The sequence below is a fragment of the Halichoerus grypus genome, chromosome X (genome assembly GCF_964656455.1).
Source record: "Halichoerus grypus chromosome X, mHalGry1.hap1.1, whole genome shotgun sequence".
Lineage (NCBI taxonomy): Eukaryota > Metazoa > Chordata > Mammalia > Carnivora > Phocidae > Halichoerus > Halichoerus grypus.
This window is the reverse complement of record NC_135727.1, coordinates 1,848,764-1,862,359: the sequence shown is the minus strand read 5'-3', so window position 1 is coordinate 1,862,359 and position 13,596 is coordinate 1,848,764. Positions and strand designations below refer to the sequence as shown.

Sequence of the window (13,596 nt, the reverse complement as noted above, 5' to 3'; positions counted from 1 at the left end):
TGCTTCTCCCTCTCCCACTCCCCCTGCTTGTGTTCCCTCTCTCGCTGTGTCTCTCTCTGTCAAATAATAAAAAAAACAATGCACAACACAAAGAAGGAAATGTAAACCCTGGACTATAGTTAATTATCGATATTGGCTCATCAACTAACAAATGCAACATTTAATACAAAATGTTAATAGGGGAAAACTGGGGGGGGAGGGAGGTACATGGAAACTGTACTATCTGCTCAGTTCTATAAACCTAATACTGTACTAGAAATAAAGTCTATTTCCAAATGAAGGTTTAGGTTAGGGGACAGATTCCATGGGTATTACGGTGGTCAAACACACAAGACTTTCTGACCTCTTGGATGGCAGGGGAGGGAGGAATCAAGGACAGTTAGTTGCCAGGGCTTGAGCAGCTGGGTAGCTGGTTGGGCCATTACCAGACAGGACACCAACAGAGAAGCCCAGTGAACAGTTGGATTTTACGCAGCAGGAGCCCAGCAAAGCAGTGGCAGAGCAGGGCTCAGAAGGCAGAACATCTGCCTCCCTGGCAGGGACTGGCTTCCAGAACTTCAGGGTCTCCCTCCCCTGGGCCCAAAGGTGCCAAAAGCCATCAGACTTGGGAGCCCCACCTCTAAATCCCTGACAAAGCTCTTCCCTTCTACTTGGGCTTTGGCAGGACACGCGGTGCCAAAAGGCTATGAGGTCCATATCCACAGGGACACAGAGGGGCTGGAGAGAGGCAGTCCCCCACCCTCTCCACCAATGTGCACACTCGCACACACAAACTCCCCAAGGCCGCTGGGTGAAGTTTATTGTGAAACCTCGAGGGGCAGCGAGGACAGAGTGGGCGTGTCAGGGTGGGGAGAGGAGCAAGTGCAGGCTCTAGGAGGCGGAGTCAGAGGCCTCTGAGCTGTCCTTGACGTCGGTGCTTTCTGTGGTCTCGCTGACCTCGCTGAGGTCCTTGCTGTCCCCACCGCTATCCTCAGCAGCCAGGCCCTTCTCCTCACGACAGGCCTCTCCCGAGCTTGGAAGTGAGTTGCCTCTGCTCTCCACCTTGTTCTCGATGGAGCCCAGCACCACGTGCCTGCCCTTCTCCTTCAGCTCCAGGTGCCGCCTCAGCTGCCGCCAGGAGTCCAGAGAGACGCAGGAGGAAGGAGACAGGGCCTAAGTCTCCAGACCACATGGGCCCTCTCCTGCCACCCACGCTGGGGACGGGGGAAGCCTGCACCTGTCACTTGCTGGGGGCAGTAGGGCCAGGGCAGGACCCTGACTTTCTCCTCTGCCCAGCTGTGTGTCACCCCTGAACCCCGGGGGCCCTAGTTCTCAGCACATCCAAGGGCCTCCTCCCTCCCCTCTGCCATCACGCCTCAGACAGTACAGGCTTCTGCAGAGAATGGCGTCTTGGGGGCGATAGCCTCCTTTACAGCCCTGCCGCGGCCCAGCTCCCCACCTGTCAGCTGAGGAACGGAGGTGAAGAGGGCCAGGACTCCCGGCTATGCCGGCACCAGTCCCCTGGGGACACTTACCTCATCGGCCATCTGGGTGAGGTCCCGCTTCATGGCGTATGCGTCTTCCCCATCCGCGTAGTACTTGGGCTCCACTTCGCTGATCCTGGGGGGCGGGAGGTGCAGAAAAGAACGACCCAAATCAGAGGGCAAATTCTCCTCAGTCTTCTGGCATTCTCGGCTAGTGGGACAGCATATCTACTTTTCCCTTTGTGCCCTCCGGCAGTTAAGCAGTACGTAGCCCCCAGTGCCTTTACGCCTCTGCGGGCTGCCACTGTCCTGTGTCCCTAACCTGGCTCGCAAGGATCAGTTTCTGTGGTTTATTATGAGCTGAAGCCCTGAATTTAGCCATCCCCTTCTCTCCATGCCCTGTTCCGTGTCCCTGACTGAGCAAGGAAGACTGACTCCTGCGCCTAGCAACTGGAACCGAGGAGGACGGGTGCTGGGGCCTCGTTTCCTGACAGTCACCGCCAGACCATGTGACCCCCTGCTCTGAGCAGCTTAGGGGCCGAGCCCGCACCGGCGGGGGGGGGGGGGGGGGGGGGGAGGAATGTATGTGCAGACTCAGGCACCTTGCCACTGTTTGGAAGGGGCACGGACTTGACAGCCTGGGAGGGCCTGGCAGCCCTAAGACCTCAGAATTGCTGGCCACCAGAGACATCTACATCCAGATCAAAGATCCCTCCCTGAAGGCCCGTCCCAACGGTCCTTCTTCATCCCCCACCAAACTGAAGCTAAAGCTGTCTCTGTGGGCCCTCCATCCCCAGCCTCACTTTCAAGCAGCTTTGGCCACCATGTACTGTCATATCACTTCCCTGCCAGGCTTTCTCTGTCCTGTGCCAGGCACACAGAGACTCCCATGTCCCCAAGTGGGCTTGCCCTCATCCACCAGGACACCCCAGAACTCTAGGTCCCTCCATTGCTCTTGCCGAAGGCCCTACCTGCCTGGACATGCTTAGGTTCCTATAGCACCACATTCTCCTTTCTCCCGGTCCCTCTTAGATGCTTCTAGGTGCCAGGTCACCTTGGGCCCTGCTTCTGCTCATGTGCTGGGCCCTCACCTCTACTCCTGAAGCTTTACCAAGAAGCCTGTGTGCCCTCCACCTAGCCCTAGCCGACATCAGGCGACACAGCAAACCACACCAAACACTCTCCTGCATCACAACACGCAGCTGCTGTTGCCACAGAGACTGGAGAAGACATTCTCGTAATGTGTGGAGTCCACAGCCTGCCTCCCATCTCAGCCGACTCCAGGTCTTTCCTCCAGCCACCCCCATCCCCCCACCTGGAAGGCAGCTCAGCCCATCTCAGACGCCTGGATGAGCCAGATCTGGGACCACCCCATTCTATTAGAAAAGTCTCGAGCTACTTACTGAAAGTTGAGGGTGTTGGAATAGAGGTGCAGGGCGGCCCGGTTACTGCAGGGGAACAAGGCACTGCTGAGCTGCACAGACTTGGCCAGAAAGGGACAGCACGTCCAGGTCCAGCCCCTCCTCCTAGCGCCCCCCTCCCCACTAATCCCACTTCCCAGATCTTCTCCAAAAGCCAGGGCACCCCAGGACCCACATCAAGACAGTATCTCCTCCCCGACCCTCCTCCCTCCCTCAGCCCTGGCTTCCACCTCTTCCTGACATGCAGGGAGACGTATTTGGCATTGAAGTTCTCTATCATGGCTCGGGAGGCCTGGTCCATCAGCTTCTGAGCCAGGCCGAGGCGTCGGTGGGAACGCTTCACAGCCTGGTGGGAGAAGGAAGGGACCTCAAGGGCTGCCCCAACTAAGCCCACCTCCACCCCTGCCAGAACCTGGGCGGGTCCTACGCACCAGCGAGGTTATATGTCCATGGGGCACATCATCCGGATCCTCTTCCCTAAAGCAAAAAGAAAGGAGAGGCTAGAAAGGAGCCTGGTGCAGATGCAGTCACCACCCCACATCCCCGGTGCGTACGCAGAGCAGGAGCACAAACTCCTCTGCTGGCTCCAAAGTTCCCCCAGACCCAGGGTGGGGGAGAGCTGGGACTCTCAAAACCCCATGCAGCAGCCAAAACACAAGCGCAGTGTCAATGGAGTACAATGGAAATGCTGACCATGCTATAAAGAACTGAGCTATCAAGCCATGCAAAGACATGGAGGAACTTTCAATGCACATGACTTAAGTGAAAGGAGCCAATTCGAAAAGGCCCCCTACTGTATGAGTCCAACCATATGACATTCTAGAAAAGGCAAAACTATAGACAGTAAGTAAGTATGTCGGTGGTTGGCGTGGGGAAGGGGGGAGGAGAAATGAAATAACACGGAAGATTTTTAGGACACTGAAACTACTGATTCTAGAACAGCAGATACTTATTATATACATGTGTCCAAGCCCACAGAAAGTACAACACAAAGTGTGAACCCTAATATAAACCAAGAACTTTAGTAATGTAGCAATACTGCCTCATCAACTGTCACAAATGTACTCCAAGGTGTTAGTGATAGACAAAACTAGGGATCGAAGGGCAGGGGGTGTATGGGAACTCAACACTTCCCACTGATTTTGTAAACCCAAAACGGAACTAAAAATCAGTAGATTAATTCATTAAAACAAGAAAAACCGATACAGGGCGGCATCCACCAGACACGTGTTGGTGCCCCCCTCCCCCCCATCCACTCCCAACTCAGGCACCAGGCTTCTGTCTCCTTCCTTGGTGACTCACATTTTGGCCAGGACGTACCCCACAATCTTCCCGTTCTCATCCTCTGCGATGTAAGAGAGCTAGGTGACAGGGAGGAGAAAGAAGTTAGAAAATAACTTCCTGTCAGAGCTGGAGGAGCCCTTGGCAGGCACTTGGTCCCACTGCCGGCCTGTCACTGTGTGCATGACAGCAACCGATCAAGTGGCGAGTTTAGTGACAGCTCCTGACCTCTAGGTCCAGTGGCTTGGTTTCCTTCCACGCACCCCACTGCTGCTCCTCCCACTTGGATTTTCCTTGGCCTGGTTTTTTTCCCCACCCCCAAATTCCGAAGCTGCCCACCTGGGGCCAGGAAAGGCCGTGGTAGAAGTAGTATTTCATCTGGTAGTTCTCCGGCAGGCACAGCAGATTGCAGTGCTGCATGTTCATTAGGTCCTCCGGCTGCGGGGAAGGCAGGCAGGGGAATGCAGTCAGGCCAGGGGCTGCGGTGCCTAAGTAGGCCCCAGCCACATCAGAACCCTGTTCCCTGTCTGTCTGCTCAGCGACCCCCACCCCCGCGGGGCTGGGCGGGCGCTGTGACTGTCTGTCTTTGCACAGGCCTGGCGCACAGCCGCTGTGCAAAAAACATCTGTTCCAGGAATGGACGTGAGCGCCAGGAGGTTCTGGGACACCCTGCAACTGAGCCCCGACATCCCTGTTCCGGTAGGTCCAGCCCCACGGGGACGATGGCCTCCACCTGTCCGTGCCCTGAGGCCGCAGGCGTGTGGGGCCACCGGCCCGGGGCTCGAGCGGGCCCCTCGGGAGCATGCGCACGCGGCCACGGGGCCGCGGACCCACGCGGCGCGGACAGCCTCCCGTCCCTGCCCCTCACCCTCGCATTGCGGATGTTCATAACGGCGGCGGGGCACGCGGTTCCCAGCGGGTCGTAAACGCGCAGTCAGCTGCCGCCGCTCTCCAAGGCGACACCGGGGCGGCCAGGCCGGGGCTGGGGCTGGGGCTGGAGCCGGAGCTGGGTCTCGGGACTCGCGGGGGCGGCGGAAGAGGCGGCGCGCACCAGGCCCGGCCATCGGCCGGAAGTGCGCGCCGCCGAACCCGCCCTCGCGGCCGCCGGGCCAATGCTTGGGAGGGGGGCCGGGGCGGGGGTGGGGCCTGTCCGCGAGGCGGGGCGGGGCGCGGGGAGCGCCAATGGTCCGGCGAGCCCCGGCGCGGGGCGGGCCCAGCAGAGGGGTGGGGCGGCCCGGCGCGCAGGGCGGGCCGGCGTCTGCGGAGGCTAGAAGGCTCCAGCCGGCTCCGGGCCACCCTCCTCCCGCGATCCCACAGACGAACGCACACCGGCAGCGCAGCGGGCTCAGTTTTATTTCGCGCCTTGGCGGGCGGGGGGTACGGCGGGAGGGGAGCCGGGACTCGAGCCGGGACTCGGGGCCAGGGCGAGGCGGCTCAGCAGGGCGCCCAGCATCTCCTCGCACATGGCGAGGCACCTCGGCACATGGAAGCAGCCTGCGGGGAGAGACAGGACAGCGGGTCGGGAGGCCCAGGGACAGCCGGCTGCCCCAAGCCCCTGCGGCCCCCGCCCTTTCTGTCGCCCACTCACCTTTGAAAGGACCCCCTTTGATGGTGAGAGCGACCTTCCCCTCTTGGTTCAAGTAGCCAAACCATTCCCCGTACTCAGGATCGCGAAACTGGAATAACAAGATAATGACAGCCAGGGCCTGCAGGAGTCTCCCAGGTGCCATAAGGCCAGGAAAAGGGGCGCTCACTGTCCCCACCGCACCCCTACCGCGCGGGGTCAGAGCCAGGGCTGACCCCAGGTCACGTGGCTCCAGAATCAGTGCTTTCATTATTTTTTATTTAAGATTTTATTTATTTATTTGACAGAGAGACCCAAGGAACACAAGCAGGGGGGAGTGGGAGAGGGAGAAGCAGACTTCCCGCCTAGCAGGGAGCCCGATGCGGGGCTCGATCCCAGGACCCTGAGATCATGACCTGAGCCGAAGGCGGACGCTTAACGACTGAGCCACCCAGGCGCCCCAGAATCAGTGCTTTTAAAAGCGAGACCGCATCCAGGACTAAGATGAAGGCCTGGGGCTTTTCCTCTTTCTGCCTGGGGATGGGAGTGTGCAGCTAGACAACCCGCTGGGGGAGGGGGCCACAGGCTGTGACTTGAAACACTACAGAGAGGGCCTAAAGAAGCACCCTGTTTGGGGATGACGAGAACGTTCTACATCTTGATAGATACACAGATGGGGTTACACAGACGCATACATTATTATATCTTAGTGAACTGAACACTTCGCGTGGTATGTTTTACTGTGTATAAATTGTACTTCAATAAAACTTATTTAAAGTAAGGAGAATCCTGGTGGAGGTGCTGACCTTTCATGTAACTTTGCAGCAAGTTCCTTCCTCAGGGAGGAGTCTGCTGGAGATTCTCTCCCTCTCCCTCTGCCCCCTCCCACCCCCCCACCCCCCCACCCCCGGCTTGCACATGTGGGCACGCACGCACCCTCTCTAAAATAAATAAATCTTTCTTAAAAAATAAAATGTATTCTTGGGGCACCTGGGTGGCTCAGTCGATTAAGCATCTGCCTTTGGCTTGGGTCATGATCCCAGAGTTCCACTCAGCGGGGAGTCTGCTTCTCCCTCTGCCCCTCCCCCCACTCCTGCTCTCTGGCTCACTCTCTCTCAAATAAATAAATAATCTTAAATAAAATGTATTCTTTAAATTTCACTTTATGCAGTTAAAACTGGTGGCCTCTAACACACGTTCCTTATCAATGCATTCAGTATTAAGATAATAGCCTCAGGTCTCCTGATCCTGCGTTTGGAAGTAGTGATGTGTGTGTGCGTGCGCAGTACTTGTAATTACGAACACATCTAGGATCTCTCTTGATGACAAAGTCTGGCACTGCTAATACCGCTGTGGAAATGAACGTTGGATTCCAATTAGAGGTTAGTGCAAATGAAGATGTAATTTTCTCCCAGGTTTCGAAGCCCACACACCCCAGAATAAGACCACCTATATAGTCCCTCCTGTGCTGGGATCTACCAATGGAGTGGATCCCGGCTTTAGAAACACACCAGGAATCTGCATTCATCACTAGGCTCAACGCCCAAGGTGCCCCCTAAGCAGCAGCGAGTACATCACTCTGCTCATAGTGCTTGGCCTCTGGTGGACCCCTGGCTTCCTTCCGACCTCACAGCTGATTCCTGTCTCCTTTGCTGGGCCCTCCTAATCCCTCTCCTCTTTCCCTTCTGTACCCCAAAGCTTACTTTGCCTCACAACTTACAGTATCATCTATATTCTTATGATACCCAAGCGATCGTGGCCAGCCCAGACCTCTCCTGCTCGACCAGCCCATACTCTGACCCCTCTGCCCGCTGCAGCTCACACCCCAGGCCAGGCCACCATCCTCACCTGTCTCCCTGCCTTTGCCCGGGCTCTACAGCCTCCCCTCCCCCCCGGACCCACTAATGCCTAAATCCCACAAGGTAACTCCTCTGTGCAGAGCAACCCCTTCTGCCTTTGCTCCCTCCCACTCGCCCCCCAGTCCCGACCTTGATCTATTTTCCAAAGCTGTCATTGCCATCTACATGTTCGTGTGTTTACTTGTTTATAGTCGACCCCCCCCCCCACACACACACACATCAGCTCCAGAGGGGCAGGGGCTGCTTTGCTGACTGCAGAGAGGGCACCAGGGTCCAGACCTCCAGGAACTCAGGCCAGCTGAGGGACCATGCCCAGTGAGGGGGAGAAGAAGGGAGTGTGGGATTAGCCTCCCCATCCTGGCCTAGCCGCCTCCCACAGCCCGAGAGAGCCTGGCTGTGGCCCGCCTGGAGAGGGATGGCTGCCTGCTGTTCCCTCCACACCCACACTGAGCCCAGGGAGAGCTATGGACCAGGAAGCACCACTTACCTGGCGGAAGGTGTACTCAGCCACCTGGTAGAAGAGGTGCAGCAAGGCAGGGTCCCCGCTGTCACTGTAGCCCATGAGGAAGGCAATCATGGCTTCACTGTGTGGCCACCAGAGCTTCATGGCCCACTCCAGCTGAGAGCAGAGCAGTGGCAGGTGTCTGAGAGCCCTGGGTCCCACCCTCTGCCACCCCTCTGAGCCCATCCTCCAGATCGTGGCTCAGACTCCAGCCGGCCCAAGCACTTGGAGCTTCATCACGGGATGGCTGTCCCTGAGGGTATGAATGGCCCCTCTGAATGGGACTAGCTTCCTGACCAGGATGCACCCCCAAGCCACCCCTTCCAAAGGGCCAGGGTGGGGTGGCCTCCCCTTTAACCCTGGAATTGAAACCCTGTCTGCCTGGTCAGCCTGTCTAAAGCCCATTGGACACCAGCTCCTGCCAATGGCAGGGTCAGTCCCCCTCTGCAGATCTCAGCGGGATCAAAACACAAGCAGAGGCATCGTCAGACCTAAGGGTGCAAATCTGCTCCCGCTACTGATGCCTGAGAATCACCCAGAGAGCCTTTCAGAGATGAAAGGGACAGATGTCTCAGAAGTGGCCTTGTCTGCACGTGAGGTTGAGAGCCCCTGGCCTAGAAGTCAAGAGTTTACCGCCAGGGTCACACTGGGCGAGTTCGGCACTCTGAGACTCAGGCCCCCCTCCATGAAATGGGTGATGACAGCGCCCACCTCCCAGGGAAGAAAGTCTGGAACAGGCTAGTACCATGTGGCCCTGGGCACATTCCCACCTGGGTAGGGCAGAGGCCATCAGCATCCTGGAAGTAGAAGAGGCCTCCATGGTCAGGGTCCCATCCAGAGTGGAAAGGCAACAATAGGAACTTGTTGATAACGTGAGCTCGAAGCTTGGGGTCACCCTTCCTGATGGCGTAACGGAGCAGGAACCAGCCAGCTTCCAGCGCATGGCCTGGTGAGTGCTCGGGCTTAAGGCAGGCAGTGGACCCCCCCTCCACAGGCAGGGGGGTCCACCTCCTGTGCTGACCACAGGTGCCTCCCTTCCTCCTCCACTAACCGTGGGAGCTGCTCTGAGCTCACCCACAGCCACTCTCCTGCAGAAAGCTTGCCCTCCTGGTCTGTCCCAGACTCTCTCTCCTGCTGCTGACACCCCAGCCTGGGAGGCCTGTCCCAGCTTCTCTGCCTGGTCCTCGGTAGCGGGTGGGGGGTGGAGGGAGGAAGGCAGACCCCAGGCACTCCCGACATCTGAAGCACAGAACCCGACACTGAGCATTCCCTTCTTCCTGGGCCACCCCCAGCCTACTCTACTCCTCACCTGGGTTCTGGTGCCTCCCCAGGCAACCAGAAAGTTCCTCACCGCCCTCTGACACGTTCTCCAGCACGGCCTGCCCATCCCTCTGCCAAGGAGGGAGGAAGAGGAGAAGGTAAAACTGCCTTCAGCTCCTGCCCACCGACCAGAAAGGCCCGCCCGCCCTTCCCTCTGTCATCTGCAGTCCTGGGCAGACCTGGCTCGGGGGCGGGGGGGGGCATTTGAGAAGGGGCCCAAGGGCCTGAACGGGTTCTTACCCTTGCCTGGGCCCCCAAGGTGGGAAGGGTGACACGCTGAATGGGGGCTGAGATTAGGTCAGCTGGGCTGCCCACAGAGGCCCAGAAGAACTTGGGTCTGGCTGGGTTTCCTGCTCTCTAACGTGCCAGGGCTTCTGGCACCTTCCCTCCTGGCCTTGGCCCTAGCGGGCTCCCCCAGGCCCTCCGCCTTTCCCAGGGTCTAGGCTCCTGAGCCCCAGCCGTGCTCCCCGCCCCCACCCCCACCCTGCCGTGTCTCCCCCGTCTGTACAAGGGGGCCACCGAGGCCCAGCTGGGGGTGTGGGTGTAGGCAAAGGAGGTGCCCCAGGGCATAGGGAGTGGGAGTCACCTTGCCCCCCCCCCAGCTCCCAGGCCCCATCTGGCAGGTGAATGTCAGCCTCCTGTCCCCTGGGTGTGTCCCCCCCCCAACCTGGACATGCCGCAGAATCCTCTGGGCACACCAGTCCCCCAGCTCCGCGTAGTTGCCCGCCAGCTCCTCGTCCGCCTCCCCGAGCTGGTCCACCAGGTTGAGCAGCATCATGGGCACTGCCATGGACTCGGAGGCCAGGGCCCCGGGGAGACGGGGCCGGCCCAGCCCCGACGGGTCCTCCCGCACCCAGTACACGATCTGATCCATCATCTCCACCGCTTCCTTCTGGGAGGGGAGAAAGGGAGACGAGGGGAGGCCCAGGCCGAGGCCGCCCCCCTGTGCAGTCTGGTCCCTCAGGTCCTGACCTGGGGTGGGAGAGCCTCGTCCTCCCACCCGCTCATAGGACACCTTCACCAAGGGCCTACTCTGGGCCCGGCCCTGGGTTGGGTGCTGGGGGGGCCGGGGTGGATCTGCCCCACCCTGCCTCGGGGGGCTCCCAGTCTGTGGGTGCAGGCCACTCCCAGGCAGTGAGGTCGGGTGTAAAAGTCCAAGGGGCTCCAGGGAGGAGGGAGAGCTCCCTTCCAGCCAGAGCCGGGTGTACATTGGTCTCTCTGTGCTGTGTGTGTGGAATCAGAGGTAAAGACTGCAGGGAGGGGGCACCCCTCACAGTAGAGCACAATGAGGGGGGTGTTGCCAGCAGCCCTGGGGCCATGGGGGCCCAGAGGACGGACTGACGTGGGCAACAGACCCCGCCTGCAGACAGGGCCCAGGGAGGAGGCTTGCACACAGGACAGGAATGCATCAGCCCAAGTGAGGGCATGGAGACTCATAAGGCAGCCTTCCTCCCACACACCTGGTAACACGCTTCCCCAGTCACCCGCCACAGCTCGTTCATGGCCATGGTGTAGAAACACTCGCTGAAGATGGTTCGCTGCACCTTGACCGGGCGGCCGTCCCGCGTCAGCGCAAAGGCGCACTTCTTTCCGGGAGGTGCCACTCGGGCATAACGCAGCAAAAATTCGCCACCTGGTGGTTGGGAAGTTGGCACGCTAGAACTCAGGTGAGGACGCCCCCTGCCCCCGCCCCCCGCCCCTTCACTGCTTCTCAACCTCCCTAGGAACTAGGGTAAACTTGGAGGTGCCTCTAGGGACATGGGGACACGGAGGGGGCACCTGCTTTAGCTGAATCCAGAAGTTCAGGGCTGCGGAAACGCTCAAGTTTTCGGTACAGGCGACAATACATCCACACCTGTGGGGGAGTAGAGGGAATATGGCTGAAGTGGGGAGCAGCGGGGGTTCTCGGGGCTGGGAGGAGGAGGAGTCCTTAGGCGCCCGTGTCATGGGAGGAGTAGTGTGGAGATGACCGGCCTCGTGCGTGCAGACTGAGGACAGGCCAAGCTGACTCCAGCTTCTGCCTCTGGGAGAGCTTCTAGCCTGGGCACATCCCCTACCTGCCTCCCCTGCAGCCAGACATACTTGAGGTCATCGTACACCTGCCCATCTCGACCAAGGCACGTGAAGAAACCCCTGTGGGATGCACAGTATTAGCCAAGGGGGGAAGGGGCCTGGCATCCACCGGATCCACTGCTCTGCTGGGCTCAGCAGATCTGAGTCAGCTGACAGTGAGGTGGGGGCTCAGGAGGGGCAAAGACCCCTACTGAGGGCACCAGAAGGGCGAGGCGCACCCATGCTCTTGGTCGTGAGAGTGCTCCATCCAGAAAGCCACCACACGGTCCAGTTCCTGCTCCACACGCTTCTTCCAGGTCTGCAGAGCCTCTCGCTCCTTTTCCATGTCCTGGGGGAACTCGGGACTTGGAGACACAGCTTCCCCACAGATCTCCCCATCTTCCTAGCTTCCAACCTCCCCAACAGGCTCCTCTGTGCCCCAGGTCACCCCACACTCCAGTGGACCCCAGGGCTGCCTGAGCCATCTCCCCTGGGCCCCCAGGCCTCAGAACCCAGAACTCAGGGTTCCCCACACCCTTGCACGGAGCTGTCCTCTGGCCCGGCCCGGCCCCAGGACTGACCCCACGGTCCTGAGAATCCTCCAGGACAACACCCTCCCCACTACGGGCCCCACCACTGGCCTGCCACACTCGGAGACCCCCGCTCATCCTTCCGTCTCCTCCAGGAAGCCAGACAGAGCTGGTCTTGGTCCCGTGACTGTCACTCAGCTGACCCAGCCGCGCCCCACCCGCCCCCTCCTCCCGGAGGTTCCGCAGAGTCTGGGGGCGGGGCTTGGCGGTCGCACGGCTCCGCCCCCGTGTTCCGGCACCGCCCCCACGCTCGCTGGCCAAGACCCTTGAGCCGCAGAGCAGGGCAGAGCTGCAGCAGTGACCACTGCTGGGCGCACTCGGCTCGAGAGCCTCCTGATGGGAAATGCTGGGTGAACTGGCAGGGCGCTCTGGGGCGGGCAACACGGGGCTGGCTCCCGCACACCTGCTCCTCCCAGCCACCTCTCCCCACCCTTGAACTGAGTTGGGGGGGAGTGGTGGGGGAGGGGCCTGGGCAGGGCAGGGCTGCTGAGGGTGGTGGCCCCAGCTCTTGCTTAGGGGAGGTCCTGGCTTTGGGTCCAGCTGGGCTTATACCCAACCACCCACCCTGCTCACAGAGGCATGTCATTAGTTATGGTATATCCCTTCACGCCCAGCCTCTCCCCCTGCTTTTCCAGCACTCTGTCCCCCTCATGCCTAGCCAAGGACAGGCCTTTGGTATGTGGAAGGTTCTAAGGTTCCTGTGGGTGAGCACGCTGGCCTTGGCCAATCCCAAGGCAGAGAACTGGCACCTCGAGGCAGGTGAGCGGAGGGATGGTGGATATGGGTGCCACACAGCCATCTGACACACGCCTGGCAGATCTGCACAGGCCCCCACCCCTCTGGGGCCAGCCCCACATGGACCCTTTTTACCGGCTGGCCGGCATCCTCCCACCCCCAGCCATCGCTCCTACTGCTCCAACTTGAAGGGCATGTGCCCACCCCCACTCCCACCACTGGGTTCCAAATCAGATCAGAACTGGTGCCATGGGGAAAACAGAGCCATGGTTCCTGGTATCGAGATCAACAGGACAGGACCCAACATGAGACACTGTGAACCCGGTGGAGTGAGCACCAGGGAGAGGCTTGCCCTGGGAGGCTTCCCAGGAGAGGTGGCCATGAGCTGGCTTGGCGTGGGCACACACCCCCAAAGGGCAGAGATGGGACGACCGGATGAGAGGGTAATGAGGACATCTCCCCATGCCCCCTCGGGTCCCTAGCACGAGCACCAAGTCACAGCACGGCTCCTCCTGGCCACTTGGCACGAAGGACTCATCCCATCCATTTAACCCTGGCTATACCACCCACGCCAGCGATACCACCACCAGTTGGACTGCCGGGGTTTGCTCCATAGCAGTTCTGCTCCTCTTGGGAGCCTGACTCGTGTGCACGAAGGAGCCAGCAGCGGGAGAGGAGTCACTCCTACAGCACCTGCTGAGCCTCAGACACAGGAACCACCCCGTGGGCGATCCAGGTCTGTCCTGGGGAGTGCTCTGGGGACCTGAGCTCTCAGTGGAAAGAGCCCAGCTCAGCCCTCCCCACCCGTC

The 13,596-nt window shown here is 59.8% G+C and overlaps 2 protein-coding genes across 6 annotated transcripts; both read right to left on the bottom strand.

Moving 5' to 3' along the window:
• Positions 1 to 782: 782 nt before the first annotated feature.
• Positions 783 to 5,243, bottom strand: NAA10 (N-alpha-acetyltransferase 10, NatA catalytic subunit). Of its 3 annotated transcripts, none has more exons than XM_036108901.2 (8): positions 5,034 to 5,241; positions 4,505 to 4,603; positions 4,205 to 4,245; positions 3,316 to 3,361; positions 3,115 to 3,230; positions 2,867 to 2,911; positions 1,515 to 1,599; positions 783 to 1,107 (listed from the first exon to the last, which is right to left on the bottom strand). In XM_036108901.2, exons 1-8 carry the CDS (start codon positions 5,052 to 5,054, stop codon positions 871 to 873), a joined length of 690 nt encoding a protein of 229 aa, XP_035964794.1. In that variant the 5' UTR covers positions 5,055 to 5,241; the 3' UTR covers positions 783 to 870. The 3 variants fall into 3 exon arrangements, with proteins under 3 accessions (XP_035964794.1, XP_035964791.1, XP_035964796.1); XM_036108898.2 differs by having other exon boundaries at positions 4,187 to 4,245; positions 5,034 to 5,238; XM_036108903.2 differs by lacking the exon at positions 2,867 to 2,911 and having other exon boundaries at positions 4,187 to 4,245; positions 5,034 to 5,243.
• Positions 5,244 to 5,499: 256 nt separating this feature from the next.
• Positions 5,500 to 12,253, bottom strand: RENBP (renin binding protein). Of its 3 annotated transcripts, XM_036108895.2 has the most exons (11): positions 12,104 to 12,253; positions 11,702 to 11,811; positions 11,468 to 11,543; positions 11,190 to 11,265; positions 10,871 to 11,043; positions 10,078 to 10,302; positions 9,400 to 9,481; positions 8,861 to 9,036; positions 8,076 to 8,207; positions 5,754 to 5,841; positions 5,500 to 5,659 (listed from the first exon to the last, which is right to left on the bottom strand). In XM_036108895.2, exons 1-11 carry the CDS (start codon positions 12,128 to 12,130, stop codon positions 5,517 to 5,519), a joined length of 1,308 nt encoding a protein of 435 aa, XP_035964788.1. In that variant the 5' UTR covers positions 12,131 to 12,253; the 3' UTR covers positions 5,500 to 5,516. The 3 variants fall into 3 exon arrangements, with proteins under 3 accessions (XP_035964788.1, XP_035964789.1, XP_077920509.1); XM_036108896.2 differs by lacking the exon at positions 11,702 to 11,811 and having other exon boundaries at positions 12,104 to 12,208; XM_078064383.1 differs by lacking the exons at positions 5,500 to 5,659; positions 5,754 to 5,841 and adding an exon at positions 6,875 to 7,079.
• Positions 12,254 to 13,596: the final 1,343 nt, after the last annotated feature.